The 19,408-nt window shown below is 41.2% G+C and overlaps 1 protein-coding gene across 1 annotated transcript in view; it reads left to right on the top strand.

The window, feature by feature from the left end:
• The first annotated feature begins 15,665 nt into the window (after positions 1-15,665).
• eno4 (enolase 4) overlaps positions 15,666-19,408 on the top strand; it is a 36,980-nt gene continuing 33,237 nt past the window's right edge. Inside the window, exons 1-2 of the mRNA XM_046353815.1 lie at positions 15,666-15,972; positions 16,523-16,651. Coding sequence (XP_046209771.1) covers positions 15,733-15,972; positions 16,523-16,651 — 369 coding nt within the window. The 5' untranslated portion in view covers positions 15,666-15,732. The remainder of the gene's footprint in view (positions 15,973-16,522; positions 16,652-19,408) is intronic.

Below are 19,408 nucleotides of genomic sequence, written 5' to 3' on the forward strand. Positions count from 1 at the left end.
CACCTAGATTCTAATAATTAGCTGGTTGATAAACTGAATTGGGTTAGTTACGACTGGCGTTGGAGACCTACAGGAGGGTAGCTATCCAGGAACAGTGTTGGAGACTCCTGTTTTTAGATTAATTCAGACTATTTTGAGGAAGTGTAAAGAGAGGCCCAACTCAGCAGAAAAGCTGTCTCCCTCCAGCAGGTGGCGTTTTCTTTGTTTCTTTGTTTTTCTACCCACCAAGCAAGGAGTTTTTGTATGGAGGTCAATGAGAGTGTGTGGAATTTGGTCAACAACAAAACATGTATGGCTTATTTGCTACATGGAGGTTTATTTGATTGAATAGAAGTTGTGTAATGCTTAGGGTGTTAAGAATGTACTGATATAAGTAGGACAAGTTACATCCCTGAAATTTTGAGAAAAAAACAGATGGCTATTCATATTGATGTCAAGAGACTAGTGGCATAGCATCTCTCTCCATTGAATACAGGCAGTTGACATCAACAACTCTCATAAAATATTCAAACAAGTATTAAAATAATTAAATGCATCCACCAATCCAAAGAAAGTATAGGCAAGAGCTAGACTACGATGCCACTTTGTGGACGAGGACTCCCATTGTTAGGGAGGAGAGACAAGTATAGCCATAATCTTTGATACTGGCTATGTTGTTGCTACTGCATCTCAAGAGGGACAAACAGTAACATTGCAGATTTTTTCTCGTTTTTCAAGCTAAGATATTTTAAGGGACTATGCAAGGAACAGATGTTGCTTTGCCTAGACAAGTTCTGCTAGAAGCAAACCGAACACGTCGGTCATTTCCAACAATCCGCACTTCCCTAGTGTTTCTTTGACCAAATTAGAATTATATGCATAAGCATCCTACTGGTTCCAAAATGAACCCTTCTTTGAAAAAGGTTTCTCAAACCACCCGTCACATCTGCAAAGTTTAAAGAACGATCTGATGGCAGAGTATGGGTTCTTCAATTAACCTACAGGTTCATGAAATGACCTTAAGTTTCCTTTTTTAACCTTAAATGATCTTAAGGATAAAAATCTAATTCAAATGTATTGGTCACACACGTGTTTAGCAGATGTTATTGCAGGTGTAGCGAAATGCTTGTATCCACCAGGAAGCTGTAATTTTTTTAGAGTGATGATGACACATGGAGGGTGGAATATAATTTTTAATATAGATGAAAAGGCTGTAGTGTGATTACTTCAGCTTTGTCCAGTTAATTGTGGCAGTAACAAGCAATCATACTATTTGTATGACTCTCCACATGACGTAATAATCATGCATATATAAGTAACAATACACATGTATAAATGCGCATAACAATGTATTGCATTTACTGCTTGGTTTTGGACCAATATTGTAATCACTGCCGGTTATCCAAATAAGACGTTTTCCCCAATTAATTACATTCATTTCTGAAGGAAAGGGACTAAATAGGGTTGTCTTATCTTGAAAACAGTGATGGATCATTATTGACTAGTAGGTTAATTAGTCACCAGATAGTCAACTCAACTCTAGAATTAGTCCTGTTTCATTGGACTCACATCAGGGAAGCAGGACTTTGTTAGATTAATCATTTGTCCTTTCATTATATAAAACAACCCAATACGCATGCTCTACTATGTGAGTGTGATGGAGATGAGCTTGTCTTTTTTTTGTGTCAGATATGATTTGTGTCTAGATAGCTAATGAATGCGCTCGATTCCGTGGTGTCGCCGACGCTGGGGCCCTCTCGTTGATTTCCTGTCCTGGTGCAAACTGCCCTTTTGAGTGAACCCTGATTACAGGCTTGAGCTGATACACGAGCCTCCTCGACGGTGTGGCTGTTCATTCAATGCGGTTTTAGGATTGCTTAGTGTAGTCCACAGTATACATTTGGGGTGAACAATTTGCTCTATCGTTTTTAAGTAGAGTCACATTCTTGTTGGTTTCAACGTCGAAATGATGAACGCATAGATGCTTTAGCAGATGCGCTGATTTCACACACACACACACACACACACACACACACACACACACACACACACACACACACACACACACACACACACACACACACACACACACACACACACACACACACACACACACACACACACACACACACACACACACACACACACACACACACACACACACACACACACACACACGACGCACTACTAGTCTATATTTTCCATGTAGGCTATTTTTATTCCTTCCACCGACGATTTACGTTGTATTGATGCTCTGTAAAGATTTATAAAACATAGGCCTGACTAAAACATGGAAATAATATATGTAAATTATGTCAGATATTAAACCACCTCAACCAAACTTGTAGGCTACTATATAGGTGTTTCTAGCCTATTGAACATACATTTTGGCCAAATACAGCCTAACTCGAATAAAGGTTTCGCCATGATGTAAATATGTTTACACAAAAAGAATCTGACTGTGGAACAGTATGCATTTTCTGTAACTGTTTAATTTAAAGAGGAAGGAAAATATGTTCAACTCTACAGTCATATATATTCATTTTCTATACATTAGCCTAATGCAATTTGTTCCTTTCCTTCAAAAAACTATTTCAGCATGCCAAATGTGAACTACTGCAGTGCTTTCTTCCAGCAAGTGCGCATTTTGATGTCAAACATTGTCTCTTCTAACATCTGTGACCTCTTTGGCAACCAACGGCTGTCAATTTACGAGACCGGTCATAATTCAAAAAACGAGACATGGCCACATTGGTCTCAATCTTTTCCAGGTATGCCGGATTTAACCCTGGTTGTCTGCCAAAATTGAATGCCCGGCTGTTATTATTAGAAGTGGACGTGGTAAATATAAAGATGCAGATTAAACAATCAGACTCACATTTGCGGGTATATTCTAATTCACCGGACATTCTCCATGAGCACCAAACTGGGGAAAGTGATTACCAATTACAAGAGAATTGTGCTTATTGCGCTCCTCACACTCCGATACACCCATACGCAAGTCCTGTTCTCACTTATGATAGTGTAATAGTATTTCAGACTTAAACACGAGACTGCAATATAATTACGTGCTAGATAGGATCACCCATAATCGAGTAGAAGTTCACCATGGAATACCCCAAGTGAAGTCACAAACTCGGGATTAGCCTATATATATTTTTTTTTTTAAAGGAAAGAGAACGGAATGCTGTCAACCTTACACCATGAAGTGAAACCTATTTCATATGGCAAAGATGCAAATAGTAATAATTAATTTCACAGTGATGTTTAAAGATATGACTAGTTGTTGAAGGCTATTATTACATTGTCAGCAAACTGCAGGGGCGGCAGGGTACCCTAGCGGTTAGAGTTTTGGACTAGTAACCGGAAGGTTGCAAGTTCAAATCCCCCGAGCTGACAAGGTACAAATCTGTCGTTCTGCTCCTGAACAGGCAGTTAACCCACTGTTCCTAGGCCGTCATTGAAATTAAGAATTTGTTCTTAACTGACTTGCCTGGTAAAATAAAGGTAAAATAAACTAAACAGAGTCAGCAAACCCAGGTCTATTGATGTCTGTAGGCCTACTCGTTAGAAATGATTCTTTTTGGGCCTATAGACACATTGATTTGGCTATGAATTGTAATCAAACAGCCATCAACCTCTGTTTTTAAACTAATCAATGTATTGTTATCACCAGTGACTCAAGCCATGTGACCATGAACGGTTGCTCCTATAGTCTAAACAAAATTAGTGTTGGTTGAGAATGAATAGCAGTGTTCAATTTCATAGCATGACCATTTCTGTAAGGCATTGTTTTCTGGTTTGTTGCATTAAATTCATTTTGGTTTGGAAACTCATTGAATAGTAGACAGGTTGCCTACTGTTGACTGTTGGATAATCTAACCTATTGTCTATGGATAATCTAACGGATAACTTCAATTAATCACCAGATTTACCTCAGCTAATTATATATACAGCCTTCTTCCTGACACGAGTTATTATAAAAAATTATAGCCAAAATGTGGATAATGCAAAAGATATTGCCATATTTCTAGACAAACTTAAAGCCAGATTTGGGTAAGGTGGGATGTAGTGCAGTCTAAAATAAAGATGTGGAAATCAGAATGAGGTTAAAGATTATTGGACATTATGCCGATGTGCTGTGCTATGCTATGTGATAGTAGTAGCCCAAAGGTCAAAGAGCAGAAGTGAGAATGGGAAATCCAAAGATCATCTACCGATCATCTTGAAATGTTCCTTTGTTGTTATTTTAAGTTATCCTAACACAACCTCAGGGTCTTTGCTAAACTATACATGACAGAGTCAACGCGTTCAATAGTTTAGACCTAGCCTACTCCAAATCAGGCCTTCATCAACTAACTTGAATTTATTATCGAAAGCATTTGTAGTGAAGGTTTGAGTTAAATACCATTGTCCCCCCCCAAAAAAAATCCACAATTGAATTATTTTTTTGTGGTTAAAGCTAGGAGTTGGGATGGGGAATAGTTGTTCTTTATTCAATCATTTGTCTCCAGCTCTGTGCACTTCTTTAATCAAAAAGGAGTGCACAGCATTTCCCTCATATTCTTTGAATGGACATTTCACCCAACAATGGGAGCCTATACTGAAACATTTTTGGATTTGGTTTCTGTATGGCAGTGATACCTGGCTCAGCTGCATGGCTAATGAACACTGTAACCATCGTTTTCTGACCCTTCAAGACATATAAGCCTCAGCTCCTAATGCTGTTTCAAATATTAATAATACTAATATTAATACATTAATAGTTTTAATAATAGTAGGCTATTAATAATAATAGTAATAATAGTAATAACAAATAATAATAATAATGAATCATTAATGATAGGAAATGTGTTTGCTTGTGCTTAAGTAGCATCTTATTATTATGTAATTCATACACAGTTGTATTATGGTCATACTGTTCTATTTGGGGGTCACATGTTTAACCACAGTTAGCTGAAATCATTTATTCTTTTCTTAGCTTTGAACTTTTCTGTTGTTACTGCCACATGTATTTATCCATAGGGGATAGTCATATTGACTTAGGTTTTGGACAGTGGTATAAAGTAACTAAGTAAAAATACTTTGAAGTACTACTTAAGTAGTTTTTTGGGGTATCTGTACTTAATTTAATTTATTTGATCAAAATGTTATTTAACTAGGCAAGTCAGTTGAGAACAATTTCTTATTTACAATGACGGCCTACCCCGGACAAACACTAACCCGGACGACACTGGGCCAATTGTGCGCCGCCCTATGGGACGGTTGTGATACAGCCTGGAATCAAACCAGCCTGGAATCTACTACCTTCCCAAAGAAAATATTTAGTTTTACTCCATACATTTTCCTTGAAACCGAAAAGTACTCGGTTCATTTTGAATGCTTAGAAGGACAGAAAAATGGTCCAATTCACAGACTTATCAAGATAAAATCCCCGGTTGCCTCCTGAGTTGTGCAGTGGTCTAAAGCACAGCACTGCAGTGCTTGAGGCATCACTACAGACCCGGGTTTGATCCCAGGCTGCGCCGCGACCAGGAGAAACATGAGGCAGTACACAATTGGCCCAGTATCATCTGGGTTAGGGGAGGGTTTGGCCTGCCGGGATGTCCTTGTCCCATCGAGCTCTAGCGACCCCTTGTGGTGGTCCGGGCGCATGCACACTGACTTTGTTTGCCAGTTATACAGTGTTTCCTCCGACACATTGGCGGGTTAAGTGAGCTGTGTTACTTGGCAGGGTTGTAGTTGCAGCGATGGGACAAGAATGTACCTACCAATCCAGGGAGTAAAAGTAAAAAATATATAAATTCAAAACATTTGGTTGAGTAAGTTTGAGGGGTGAACGTAGCACTTTGGGATGTGTGAAACTTACTCCTCAGCCTCGTTAGCTAGCTTTTGAGGTGGCACGATGTGTTTGTGAATCCGAGGTTCCAAGTTCGGGCCAGGTATGGGCTGAATAGGTAGGAAGTGGTACTCTCTAAGCAAGCAGCGTGACGTCCCATATGTCTTGAATGCTTGGAAGTCAGAGATTTCTGAGATCCCAATTGTTTTGAACATGGCAGTCTCAGTGGAGGGAGAGCGAGCGGTTGAGGGCCTCTCCCGGTTCCTGCTATCTCCTTTCTTTTCTCCAGTGAGACTGACCAGAGAGTTGGCACCGTCTTCCACCTGATGGAGAAACTCGAGTCACACCGCATCTCATGCATAAATTCATGTTGTTCCTATGACCAGAGAATTTGAGATATTCATAAACATTAAAATAGACACAACGAGCTGCTAATAATAACAAAAACACAGGGCACACTTGGCTACTCTTTCATTGCCGCACAAGTGGATGTAGGAAGAAGTGCGTTTTATGATTTTTTTAAAGTGCTGAATAAAAGTGTTGATGGTGCTGAATACATATTTAGACATGAACTCACTCGTAAAAACAGCATCTCTTTGCTGTGTTCTTTGACAGTCTCTCTCTCTGGTAATGGGGTTAAAAGTTATGAAATTTCACAAGAAATGGAGAAAAGGGGAACTAGTCGCCATTAAAGAGCAGAGAAGACTCAGAGGGTTGGTATCCTCTGGAAACCAACTACATTAGGGCAGAGGATTTTTATATTAGTTTTATTCAGTGCAGTTTTATTTTTTAAGTGAACATGGCTGGCAACGGTTTTGACCTTAGAAAAAATATATTAAATGAAATGCAGACAAGACAATAACGACATTGACAAGACAACCATAAAAAATCTGACCATTTTCTTCGAGATTTTTTTTGTATTAGAATCGTATCCTAAGTTCATATGTCTTGTTGTGCTTCTCTCCAGGCCTATGTCCTAGCTCCAAACACAGACCACGCTGAGGACTTCTCTGCCTTCCCACTGGGCACACACTAGTTGATTCAAAGTTGTTTCCACATCATTTCACTGAAATTACAGTGACGCAACGTGGAATAAATGTTAAGTTGGTGTCTGTGCCCAGTGTCTTAGCTTACCAAGACGACAATTCCCCTGGTTGACATTTTCCTCCTGGTGAAATGGGTTGCACTTTAACTCTTATTTAAGCACCGTTGTTTTGGATTTTTTCTATTCCAACACACTGGTTATTTTGTACATTTTGGTGACATTTCTCCTCCTGGCTTGTGTTCTGATAGAAGCACTATGAAGGAAATGTTCAATTAGGCCTGTGACAAGAAATGTGCTGGTAATGGCTTTGTGTAAAGCCAGTGTGTCTATGTATGCTGATGACTCGGCACTATACACGTCAGCTACCACAGTGACTGAAATGACAGCAACACTAAACAAAGAACTGCAGTTAGTTTCAGAATAGGTGGCAAGGAATAAGTTTGTCCTAAGTATTAAAAAACTTAAAGCATTATATTTGAGACAAATCATTCACTAAACACTAAACCTAAACTAAATCTTGCAATGAATAATGTGGAAATTGAGCAAGTTGAGGAGACTAAACTGCTTGGAGTAACCCTGGATTGTAAACTGTCATGGTCAAAACATATGGACACAACAGTAGCTACTGTAGGACGGGGAGAAGTCTGTCTGTAATAAAGCGCTACTCTGCATTCTTAACAGCACTATCAACAAGGCAGGTCCTATAGGCCCTAGTTGTGTCGCACCTGGACTACTGTTCAGTCGTGTGGTCAGATGCCACAAAGAGGGACTTAGGACAATTGAAATTGGCTCAGAACAGGGCAGCACGGCTGGCCCTTGGATGTACACAGAGAGCTAACATTAAGAATATGTCAATCTCTCCTGGCTCAAAGTGGAGGCGAGATTGACTTCATCAATACTTGTATTTGTGCGAGGAATTGACATGTTGAATGCACCGAGTTGTCTGTTTGAACTACTGGCACCCAGTTCGGACACCCATGCATACACCACAAGACATGCCACCAAGTCCAGAACAGACTATGGGAGGCGCACAGTGCTACATAGAGCCATGACTACATGGAACTCAATTCCACATCAAGCAACTCATGCCAGCAGTAAAATTTGATTTAAAAAACAGATAAAAATACACCTTATTGAACATCGGGGACTGTGAAGAAACATAAACATAGACACATGCATACAAACACACGCTAACATATGCACTATACACACACGTACAAATGGATTTGGTGTTGTAGATATGTGGTAGTAGAGTATAGGCCTGAGGGTATACACTTAATTTATTGTGAAATCTGTTATGAATATATTGTAATGTTTTTAAAATGTATAACTGCCTTAATTTTGCTGGACCCCAGGAAGAGTAGCTGCTGCCTTGGCAGCACCTAATGGGGATCCATAATAAATACAAATAAAAATACAAAATACACTAGCGTCGGCCTTGTCCAGCAGTTGCGCAGCCTCGGACCATAGAATATTGGCAGTCATTTTCTGATAATTTCCCAATGATTCTATGAATGACCACCATTCGTCGACACCAATTAGTGCTGCACACGGCTGACTGTTTGAGTTGGTCTGTTTTGTCCTTGCCAGTTACAGTTAGGAGTGTTCTACATGATGTCCCTCAGTGGTGATTTCATAGATGTACAGCCACAGACTGAACATTCAGATCACTATTCACAGGAAACACTAGGGCTGTGTTTACACAGGCCTAATTCTGATCTTTTGACCAATCAGATTGTTGCCAAAAATCTGTTCGGCTGCCTGTGTAAACATAGCTTAAGAACAGGAAAAACATACACTCTTGTGATCAGCAACCACTATCCAGCTGTGAAGTATACAATATATGGACAGTATTCAAGACTAAATGCACAAAGCTTGGGAAATTGTGAGCAGTGAAAAGCGAGGGGTGCCCATGAACAGAAAACATAGTTGTTTTTGTACAAGATGTCACCATGCTTTAATAATTGACACGTCAGAATCTGGTTCAAAGTAAATAACTGTCAAGTACAACGGTGAGTATAAGTGGTGGTATTTTATTTAAAAAGGCTGGTATATTTCATGTTCTCTGAGCAGATATTTATTGCATGATAATCATGAATGAGATGAGGCCCCTTTAGGAACATCTTGTATGTTATACTGATTACTAAGGATCAAAAAGAAGTACAAAAATATTTAAACTGTAAATAAGTAATTTGATACACTGAAAACAATGAATTAGTACTTTTAAGTACAGCAGCTCAGCAAAAAAAGACAACTGACTGGAAGCTTCACTGGAGAATGAAAGAAATCTGGGGCATTTTAAGTGAAACACAAACGTGCAGAATGCCATCGATTATTCCAGAGAGTGGAATCCTAGAAGTTCTTCTTTGCATTACATTTCCATCTGCAACATTCTGAAAGATGGTCTCAGAAGAGCATAACCTGAGTAAACACTGTGCTTGTTCTAGAGGGCCCACTTGAGCTAGGCTTTTCTCAAATGATTTAATCTACAAAACACCTCAACTCCCAAACAACTGATCATGAACTCATATCATACAAAGGTTAAGAAGATATCTGAGCAGTGCCTAGCTCAGAAGGACCTTCATCAACAAGTAGATTAATCCTGAACTAAATAACATGTCAATCTGAGTTGCCATGGCATCTTTCTACTTCTACTTAAACAAGCAGGCAACGAGTATGTACATCTGAAATTACACTATTCCTACTACTTATGGCCAGGACTAGTAGTGCACTATACAGGGAATCAAGTGTTTTAAGATACACACACCCTTTATGTTATACTTTTGTTCCATTATATAAACAGTGACATCTAAAAAATCAGTGCCCTGTTAAAAAATGTTTGGGAAATTAATTGCAAACTAACCAAACACTGTTGACATCTTCATCATATCTGATAACTCGTTCTTCCTATTCCCAATTAGAGACATCAGATTTCCTCAACATCATCCCTTAATCAACAATGACTGGACTGGTTCAAGTAAAAATAAACCCAGACCACTCTTAAGAAATGAAGACTGGACTGGTATTTCTGTTTCAGCTGTTCAAAAGACATAAGAACTCCCTCCTCATAACAATGTTCCAGAAGAGCGATACCCTTATATATATTTTTATTTTATTTCACCTTTATTTAAACAGGTAGGCTAGTTGAGAACAAGTTCTCATTTGCAACTGTGACCTGGCCAAGATAAAGCATAGCAGTGTGAACAGACAACACAGAGTTACACATGGAGTAAACAATTAACAAGTCAATAACACAGTAGAAAAAAGGGGGGAGTCTATATACAATGTGTGCAAAAGGCATGAGGTAGGCGAATAATTACAATTTTGCAGATTAGCACTGGAGTGATAAATGATCAGATGGTCATGTACAGGTAGAGATATTGGTGTGCAAAAGAGCAGAAAAGTAAATAAATAAAAACAGAATAAAAACAGTATGGGAATGAGGTAGGTGAAAATGGGTGGGCTATTTACCAATAGACTATGTACAGCTGCAGCGATCGGTTAGCTGCTCAGATAGCTGATGTTTGAAGTTGGTGAGGGAGATAAAAGTCTCCAACTTCAGCGATTTTTGCAGTTCGTTCCAGTCACAGGCAGCAGAGTACTGGAACGAAAGGCGGCCAAATGAGGTGTTGGCTTTAGGGATGATCAGTGAGATACACCTGCTGGAGCGCGTGCTACGGATGGGTGTTGCCATCGTGACCAGTGAACTGAGATAAGGCGGAGCTTTACCTAGCATGGACTTGTAGATGACCTGGAGCCAGTGGGTCTGGCGACGAATATGTAGCGGGGGCCAGCCGACTAGAGCGTACAAGTCACAGTGGTGGGTGGTATAAGGTGCTTTAGTGACACAACGGATGGCACTGTGATAGACTGCATCAGTTTGCTGAGTAGAGTGTTGGAAGCCATTTTGTAGATGACATCGCCGAAGTAGGATTGGTAGGATAGTCAGTTTTACTAGGGTACGCTTGGAGGCTTTGTTGGAGGCTTTGTTGCGCAATAGAAAGCCGACTCTTGATTTGATTTTTGATTGGAGATGTTTAATATGAGTCTGGAAGGAGAGTTTGCAGTCTAGCCAGACACCTAGGTACTTATAGATGTCCACATATTCAAGGTTGGAACCATCCAGGGTGGTGATGCTAGTCGGGCATGCGGGTGCAGGCAGCGATCGGTTGAAAAGCATGCATTTGGTTTTACTAGCGTTTAAGAGCAGTTGGAGGCCACGGAAGGAGTGTTGTATGGCATTGAAGCTCGTTTGGAGGTTAGATAGCACAGTGTCCAATGACGGGCCAAAAGTATATAGAATGGTGTCGTCTGCGTAGAGGTGGATCAGGGAATCGCCCGCAGCAAGAGCAACATCATTGATATATACAGAGAAAAGAGTCGGCCCGAGAATTGAACCCTGTGGCACCCCCATAGAGACTGCCAGAGGACCGGACAGCATGCCCTCCGATTTGACACACTGAACTCTGTCTGCAAAGTAATTGGTGAACCAGGCAAGGCAGTCATCCGAAAAACCGAGGCTACTGAGTCTGCCGATAAGAATATGGTGATTGACAGAGTCGAAGGCCTTGGCAAGGTCGATGAAGACGGCTGCACAGTACTGTCTTTTATCGATGGCGGTTATGATATCGTTTAGTACCTTGAGTGTGGCTGAGGTGCACCCGTGACCGGCTCGGAAACCAGATTGCACAGCGGAGAAGGTACGGTGGGATTCGAGATGGTCAGTGACCTGTTTGTTGACTTGGCTTTCGAAGACCTTAGATAGGCAGGGCAGGATGGATATAGGTCTGTAACAGTTTGGGTCCAGGGTGTCTCCCCCTTTGAAGTGGGGGATGACTGCGGCAGCTTTCCAATCCTTGGGGATCTCAGACGATATGAAAGAGAGGTTGAACAGGCTGGTAATAGGGGTTGCGACAATGGCGGCGGATAGTTTCAGAAATAGAGGGTCCAGATTGTCAAGCCCAGCTGATTTGTACGGGTCCTGGTTTTGCATCTCCTTCAGAACATCTGCTATCTGGATTTGGGTAAAGGAGAACCTGGAGAGGCTTGGGCGAGGAGCTGCGGGGGGGCGGAGCTGTTGGCCGAGGTTGGAGTAGCCAGGCGGAAGGCATGGCCAGCCGTTGAGAAATGCTTATTGAAGTTTTCGATAATCATGGATTTATCGATGGTGACCGTGTTACCTAGCCTCAGTGCAGTGGGCAGCTGGGAGGAGGTGCTCTTGTTCTCCATGGACTTCACAGTGTCCCAGAACTTTTTGGAGTTGGAGCTACAGGATGCAAACTTCTGCCTGAAGTAGCTGGCCTTAGCTTTCCTGACTGACTGCGTGTATTGGTTCCTGACTTCCCTGAACAGTTGCATATCGCGGGGACTATTCGATGCTATTGCAGTCCGCCACAGGATGTTTTTGTGCTGGTCGAGGGCAGTCATGTCTGGAGTGAACCAAGGGCTGTATCTGTTCTTGGTTCTGCATTTTTTGAATGGAGCATGCTTATCTAAAATGGTGAGGAAGTTACTTTTAAAGAATGACCAGGCAACCTCAACTGACGGGATGAGGTCATGGTCTAAAGTTACTATTCTGGAAAAACATAGGGATCAATCTATCATTCCATAAAGGGGTTTTAGGGGAAAGGAATCCCCCTCGTCTGAACAGCTCATGCAGTTTGCACCATGCCAGGACAGAATGTATGATTAAAGGGTTGTCTGTGATGTTTTTTTATAGATTTTCTGTCCCATTTTTAAAACAATTCTGCCCCAGTGTCATCATTCACCTCAAACTTTTCAATGTTCAACCATGAGGGAGAGGGACCATTGTCAAACCTCTGAGCCAGAAACCTAGACTGTGCAGCCCAGTAGTACATTCTAAAATTGGGGAGGTTTAAGTCCCCTTGACCGTAATCAAGGGTCAGTTTATCCGGGCCAACCCTAGGGGTTTTGCCGTGCCAGATAAACTGTCTGGTCAGCTTGTCGAGAGACGAAAATAATTCTGCGGGCACAGGGATAGGGAGAGATTGAAACAAATATAGAAATCTGGGCAGGACATTCATTTTAATTAAATGTATTCTACATTTATTTACATTTAAGTCATTTAGCAGACGCTCTTATCCAGAGCGACTTACAAATTGGGTGCATTCACCTTATGACATCCAGTGGAACAACCACTTTACAATAGTGCATCTAAATATTTTAAGGGGGGGAGGGGGGGGGTGAGAAGGATTACTTTATCCTATCCTAGGTATTCCTTAAAGAGGTGGGGTTTCAGGTGTCTCCGGAAGGTGGTGATTGACTCCGCTGTCCTGGCGTCGTGAGGGAGTTTGTTCCACCATTGGGGAGCCAGAGCAGCGAACAGTTTTGACTGGGCTGAGCGGGAACTGTACTTCCTCAGTGGTAGGGAGGCGAGCAGGCCAGAGGTGGATGAACGCAGTGCCCTTATTTGGGTGTAGGGCCTGATCAGAGCCTGGAGGTACTGAGGTGCCGTTCCCCTCACAGCTCCGTAGGCAAGCACCATGATCTTGTAGCGGATGCGAGCTTCAACTGGAAGCCAGTGGAGTGAGAGGCAGGTCCATCCAGTTACAAAGGTCACCCTCCACCTTTTGCAACAACCTGCCAGATTGAGTTTATATAGGTTGTTCAGGTTACCAACCACCATTATGCCCAAATATGTGAAGCCCATAGGCAACCATCTAAAAGGAAACTTGTGCTTGATGGTATGATGGTCAAAGACAGACAACGGTGAGATTTCGCTTTGATCCAAATTATAACACTGTTGTAGGATCTGCAAGTGAGAGAGGGAGTGTTCTGGGTTTGTTAGAAATAAGATAAGGTCATCCGCAAAGAGTGATAACTTATGGGTATGGGGGCCCACCTCAAAGCCATGTATGACAGGGCACGTTCAAATAGCTTCTGCCAACGGTTCGATGGCGAGGGCAAAGAGGTGGAGGCTAATTGGACAACCTTGTCTGTTCACCCTATATAGAGGGAAAGAGGAGGAAGTAATCCCATTGGTAGCAATCCTAGCTTTAGGAGATTTGTAGAGTGGTTTTATCAAATGTACAATCACGGTACCTAAACCAAACTTTTCCAAGACGCGAAAAACATATGGCCATTCAACCCTATCAAAGACCTTTTCAGAGTCGAGAGATACTAGGTATTTTGTTTTTGTTAGCAAGGTGAATTATATCAAAGAACCTTCTGAGATTATTGGAGGACAATCTATTAATTATGAAACCAGTCTGATCTGGGTTGACCAACAGGGGAAGACATGACTCCAGTCTCTTAGATAGCATCTTGGTGACCAGTTTACAATCTGTGTTAAGGAGAGAGATTGGTCTATAGGAGGCGCACTTTAGCGGGTTTTTCCCTTTCTTGTGGATTACAGTAATCACTGCTTGAGAGAAAGATTCTGGAAAGCAGTTGTCTTCACTGGCTTTTTTAAAAGTACATCCATAAGGTAGGGGACCAACAGCTCCCTAAATTATTTATAGAACTCTGGAGTGAAGCCATCCTCCCCGGGAGATTTATTAGAAGGTAAGGATTTAATGGCCTCCAACAATTCAGGAACTGAGAACTGTTCACTCAGGCACTCTCTGTCTTCCTCTGACAGGCATGGGAGGTTGAGAGTGGAGAGAAAGGAGTCGATCTCTGATAGATCATCGCTTGATTGGGAAGTGTAGAGGTCTTCGTAGTATTTCTTAAAAGTATCATTATTTTCAGTAGGCCTAAAAGGCACTTTGACTGCTAATATACCTGCAATGAGTTTTGCTCATGAAACAGCCTGCAGCATCTTGATTTATCAGCCTGAGGCTGATATTGAATCTGATCAGCCTGCCAGGAATAGCGCTCACCCACTGGATCATATGCATTAGCCTATAAGGCACGTTGACTGCTTATTTGCCTGCAAGGAGCTTTGCTCATGAAACTGCCTACAATCTGATCAAGCTCTGAGGCTAAACGCTAATCTGATCAGCCTGTCAGGAATGGAGCGGTGTATATGTAAATATTAACCACAAAACACGAAGTGTCTGTTTATAATTATACAGATCAGTTATGCAAGCTAACAACCAGCATAGATAACTAGGTTGCTAATTAGCTAGCAAGACTACCTAGATAGCTCACAAGACTACCTAGCTAGTTCCAAAAACTGGGTCCTAGGGCCCCCCGTGGGTGCACATTTTATTATTGTCCCTAGCAGTAGACAGATGATTCAAAGAACCAACTCATCATCAAGCTTTGGTCATTTGAATCAACTGTGTAGTGCTAACTTAGCACTGCTAAGGCAAAAACCCGAGAGGGCAGGACCAATTTTGGGAAACCCTGGCTCACAAGACTAGCAGCCCTGCTAGCAAGCAAGCTACCGAAAAGCACACAAATATGGTTAATTTACAACAAATCAGTCTGATATAATATCTGTGACATATCAATATAAAGTTGCCTCAATTTAGAAATATGTTAGCTAACTATTTTTCCCCCTCTAGGCTTCAGGATTCTGGCTGTTTGTGGCTTGATAGCGCATTGTTCCTTGACTCGTTATTCCTCCGCTGGTCTTGGGGCAGCACGCAGCCTGGAATACAAAGCTGCCTGTCAGGCGCTGTTCCGGGCTTAAATGACCACCAGCGATTTCTCTCCACATATTCATAGTTCAGGTTATAGATGAAAATGTAACCAGATATGTTTCCTAACGATCGTGTTACGTTCTTTTCTCTCTGATGAAACATGTAAATGATATAATTCAATGTAGTAAGTTATGTCACATTTAAGTTGCTAAGCGACCAGTATTGTACACAAAGACACGGCTCTGTTGACAGTTTGCTTGGTAGCTATGTAAGTGAACAGTAGCAGTGGCTGCAGTACTGTCGGTAGCTCGTTTCTCTGGATGTGGCGACTGCGAATACAAGCCTTATTTTCTCTACAAACACTCCGGCAGAACGTTATAGCTATGTCTTATAAAGGCTTTATAAATTGTAACAGTCGTGTCTCCAAAGAAGAGCAGGAGTTTTATGATTTAAAAATTAAAGCTGCAGAATATTATAGGGCAAACGGCGTCCCACAGAAGATGGAGGGTGTCCTGAACGACATGTTCTTTGATAAGCCCGAGGATATTTATGGTTACCTGGTATGATTGACAATGATTCATTGATTCCTGAACTGCTGACCATCATATTATCATGCTTTCTATCTAGCTAGTTTGATAAGCCAATGTTAAGTTAATCAGCTAACTTACTGGAGCCAGAAGTCATGTGTAAATGCGGGCAAGTATTTGGGTGCTGAAATTCGTTAAAATTTTTCTTTTTAAATAAAAAATTAATTGTATGTAATGTCTAAACTCCAGTCCTCCCTAGTAGTGGCTGCACAACTCCATCGTAAATCGTGGAGTTGAGTTTAGTTGGCTAAATTAGCTTCTGTAGCTGACTCAAGGGGAACGTTATTTAGTCTTAGCTTACCATGTAAACAAAAAACAGCTATCTAACGTTAGCTAGTTTTGGCTCAAGTCGAGCACTAGTATTACTGAGCACTGATGACCAAATCATGCCCTTGTTTAGGCCTAATTGAATCAGTAATCCTGCTGGGCTGTGGCACTGCAGTGCACCGGCTGGTGTGGTCCCAATACCCAGGTTGTTGTTTCTTTCTGCTGTGATTATTAAAGGTTTTATGAAATGTTCTAGGCAAATTACTTCTCAAAATTGTCATCGCCACCTGTGATAAGCAGACTATTGGGGAAAGAAATTTATGATGGAAAGGGTCAACTATCCCTCCAGGCACAGGTCCTCTGCATCATCAAAAACGAAGAAAGGGTAAGTTCATGAGCAAGCTAGCTAGCGAGCTCCATTTTCCTTGTACCAGGTTATTTTCAGTTTTGTGCATCTTCTCCTTGTTGGAAATTGAAGTAGCCCACTCACTTCCCAAATGTTCAATTCATATAGCCAAATCCGTGATCAATATATGTAGAGGTTGCAGTAGGCAGTGGGGGAAAAAGTACCAAATCATCATACACGAGTAAAAGTATAGATACCTTAATAGAAAATGACTCGGGTAAAAGTGAAAGTAACCCAGTAAAATCCTACTTGAGTAAAAGTCTAAAAGTATTTGGTTTTAAATATACTTAAGTTTCAAACGTAATATACTTAAGTAAAAAGTAAAAGTATAAATCATTTCAAATTCCTCATATTAAGCAAGCTAGACGGCACCATTTTCTAGTTTTTAGTTTCTAGGCATGCTCCAACACTCAGACATAATTTACAAATGAAGCATGTGTTTAGTCAGTCAGCCAGATAATTTTAAGCATTCAAAATGTAATGAGTAATTTTGGGTGTCAGGGAAAATGTATGGAGTAAAAATGACATCATTGGCATTAGGAATGTAGTGAAGTAAAAGTAAAAGTAGTCAAAAATGTAAATAGTAAACTACAGATACCCTCCCAAGTAGTAGTTCCTAATATTTTTTACTTAAGTACTTTACACCACTGGCAGTAGGTTCGTAATGTAACCTAATTTCTAGCACAATTCCAGAAAGTTTTTTCATCTGTCATATTATGGATATTCAATCAAATGTATTTGTTGCTATCAAGTGGGGCATTGTTGACTCATAAGGTTTTCAACTGGAATTACCAGTATGGTCATGTTTGACATGACAGTATCTGGGCTCTTCAGCCATTCAAGGAGATCTAATGTGAAGATGCAGCTGGGGAAACGTGCAGGCTTGGAGGGTAGTCATCAGAGGACAACCACTGCCCCTTGCCATTTCAGTTTTTCAGTTTTTCAGTATTTTAGTCTGGGCAAAGAAACATAATCATGAACTATCAGTTTTTACTAAACAGTCGCCTCTACAACGCCTGGGCATTCATTTACATCCGACTGTGCTGAGGCCAGCAGTTTTACACTGAACAATATCAAAGATTTTACTGAGTTACAGTTCATAGAAGGAAATCAGTCAATTTAAATAAATAAATGAGGCCCTAATCTATTGATTTCACATGACTGGGCAGGGGGTGCAGCCAGGTGGGCCTGGGAGGGCATAGGCCCACCCACTGGGGAGCCAGCCTCGGCCATTCAAAAGTAGTTTTTCTCCACAAAATAGCTTTATTACAGACAGGAAATACTCCTCAGCACCCCCTTAACCCCTCAGACGAGCCTTGGGCTGGCGTGGTTACACATGGTCTGCTATTGTGAGGCCGGTTTGATGGACTGACAAATTCTCTAAAACAATGTTGAATGCGGCTTATGGTAGAGAAATTAACATTCAATTACCTGGAAACAGCTCTGTTGGACATTCCTGCAGTCAGCATGCCAATTGCACACTTTTTTAAATTCATTTTTTATTTAACCTTTATTTAACCAGGTAGGCTAGTTGAGAACAAGTTCTCATTTACAACTGCGACCTGGCCAAGATAAAGCAAAGCGACACAAACAACAAAACAGAGTTACACATGGAATAAACAAACATACAGGCAATAATACAAATGAAAAGGTCTATATACAGTGTGTGCAAATGAGGTAGGATAAGGGCGGTAGGTAATAAATAGGCCACATTTACATTTACATTTAAGTCATTTAGCAGACGCTCTTATCCAGAGCGACTTACAAATTGGTGCATTCACCTTATGACATCCAGGCCATAGTGGCGAAATAATTACAATATATCAATTAAACACTGGAGTGATAGATGTGCAGAAGATGAATGTGCAAGTAGAGATACTGGGGTGCAAAGGAGCAAAATAAATAACAGTATGGGGATGAGGTAGTTGGATGGGCTATTTACAGATGGGCTATGTACAGGTGCAGTGATCTGTGAGCTGCTCTGACAGCTGGTGCTTAATGTTAGTGAGGGAGTAAGTCAAAATTTGAGAGAAATAGGCTTTGTGTATGTATGGAACATTTCTGTGATCTTTTATTTTCGCTCATGGGACCAACACTTTACATGTTGTGTTTATATTTTTGTTCAGTATAGATTCGACACAGGAAACCTCTCTCACAGTCGATAGAGAACATTTTCGGCCCAAGGGACAGAGTAGTGGATTTAGCAGCCTTTAGAGTGATGCTCTTGGATTATTACCATGCCCACTTGGCAGATACCATGAGATGGCTGATGGTAGTCTGCCATGACAGGGAACAGCGAGGCTAGTGGTTGAACCTAAAGGGAGAGAGAGAGAGAAAGAAGAGAGTGGATAATTAACTCAGATATTCCACCTTCTAACTACGCTGCTGGCTTCAGGTCAGTGGGAAGTGCCTGTGTTAGCGCTGCCTGCCTCAGTGCTCATCACAGTCTGGGACCACTCTAAGATGGCAGCCGAGGCAGAGGGAGGCACAAATCCAAACAAACCTTTATTTCACTGTTTTCCCTCAGTGCAACATTTGAATTGTTTCACACCTTGAGCCATGTTAACTCAGTCAGGTTGCAATGCTTTTGACGGATGCTGTTTTTGTTTGACTTATTACACTGTGACACTCTGGTTAAATTTCTAAATCTTTCCCCCTAATCGAACCAAAACAAATCTGTTTGTTGACATTGGGCCCGATTCAGACTTAGGAAATGTATGCCTTTCATGTGCCTTT

Source organism: Oncorhynchus gorbuscha, linkage group LG06 (assembly GCF_021184085.1).
Source record: "Oncorhynchus gorbuscha isolate QuinsamMale2020 ecotype Even-year linkage group LG06, OgorEven_v1.0, whole genome shotgun sequence".
Taxonomy (NCBI): domain Eukaryota; kingdom Metazoa; phylum Chordata; class Actinopteri; order Salmoniformes; family Salmonidae; genus Oncorhynchus; species Oncorhynchus gorbuscha.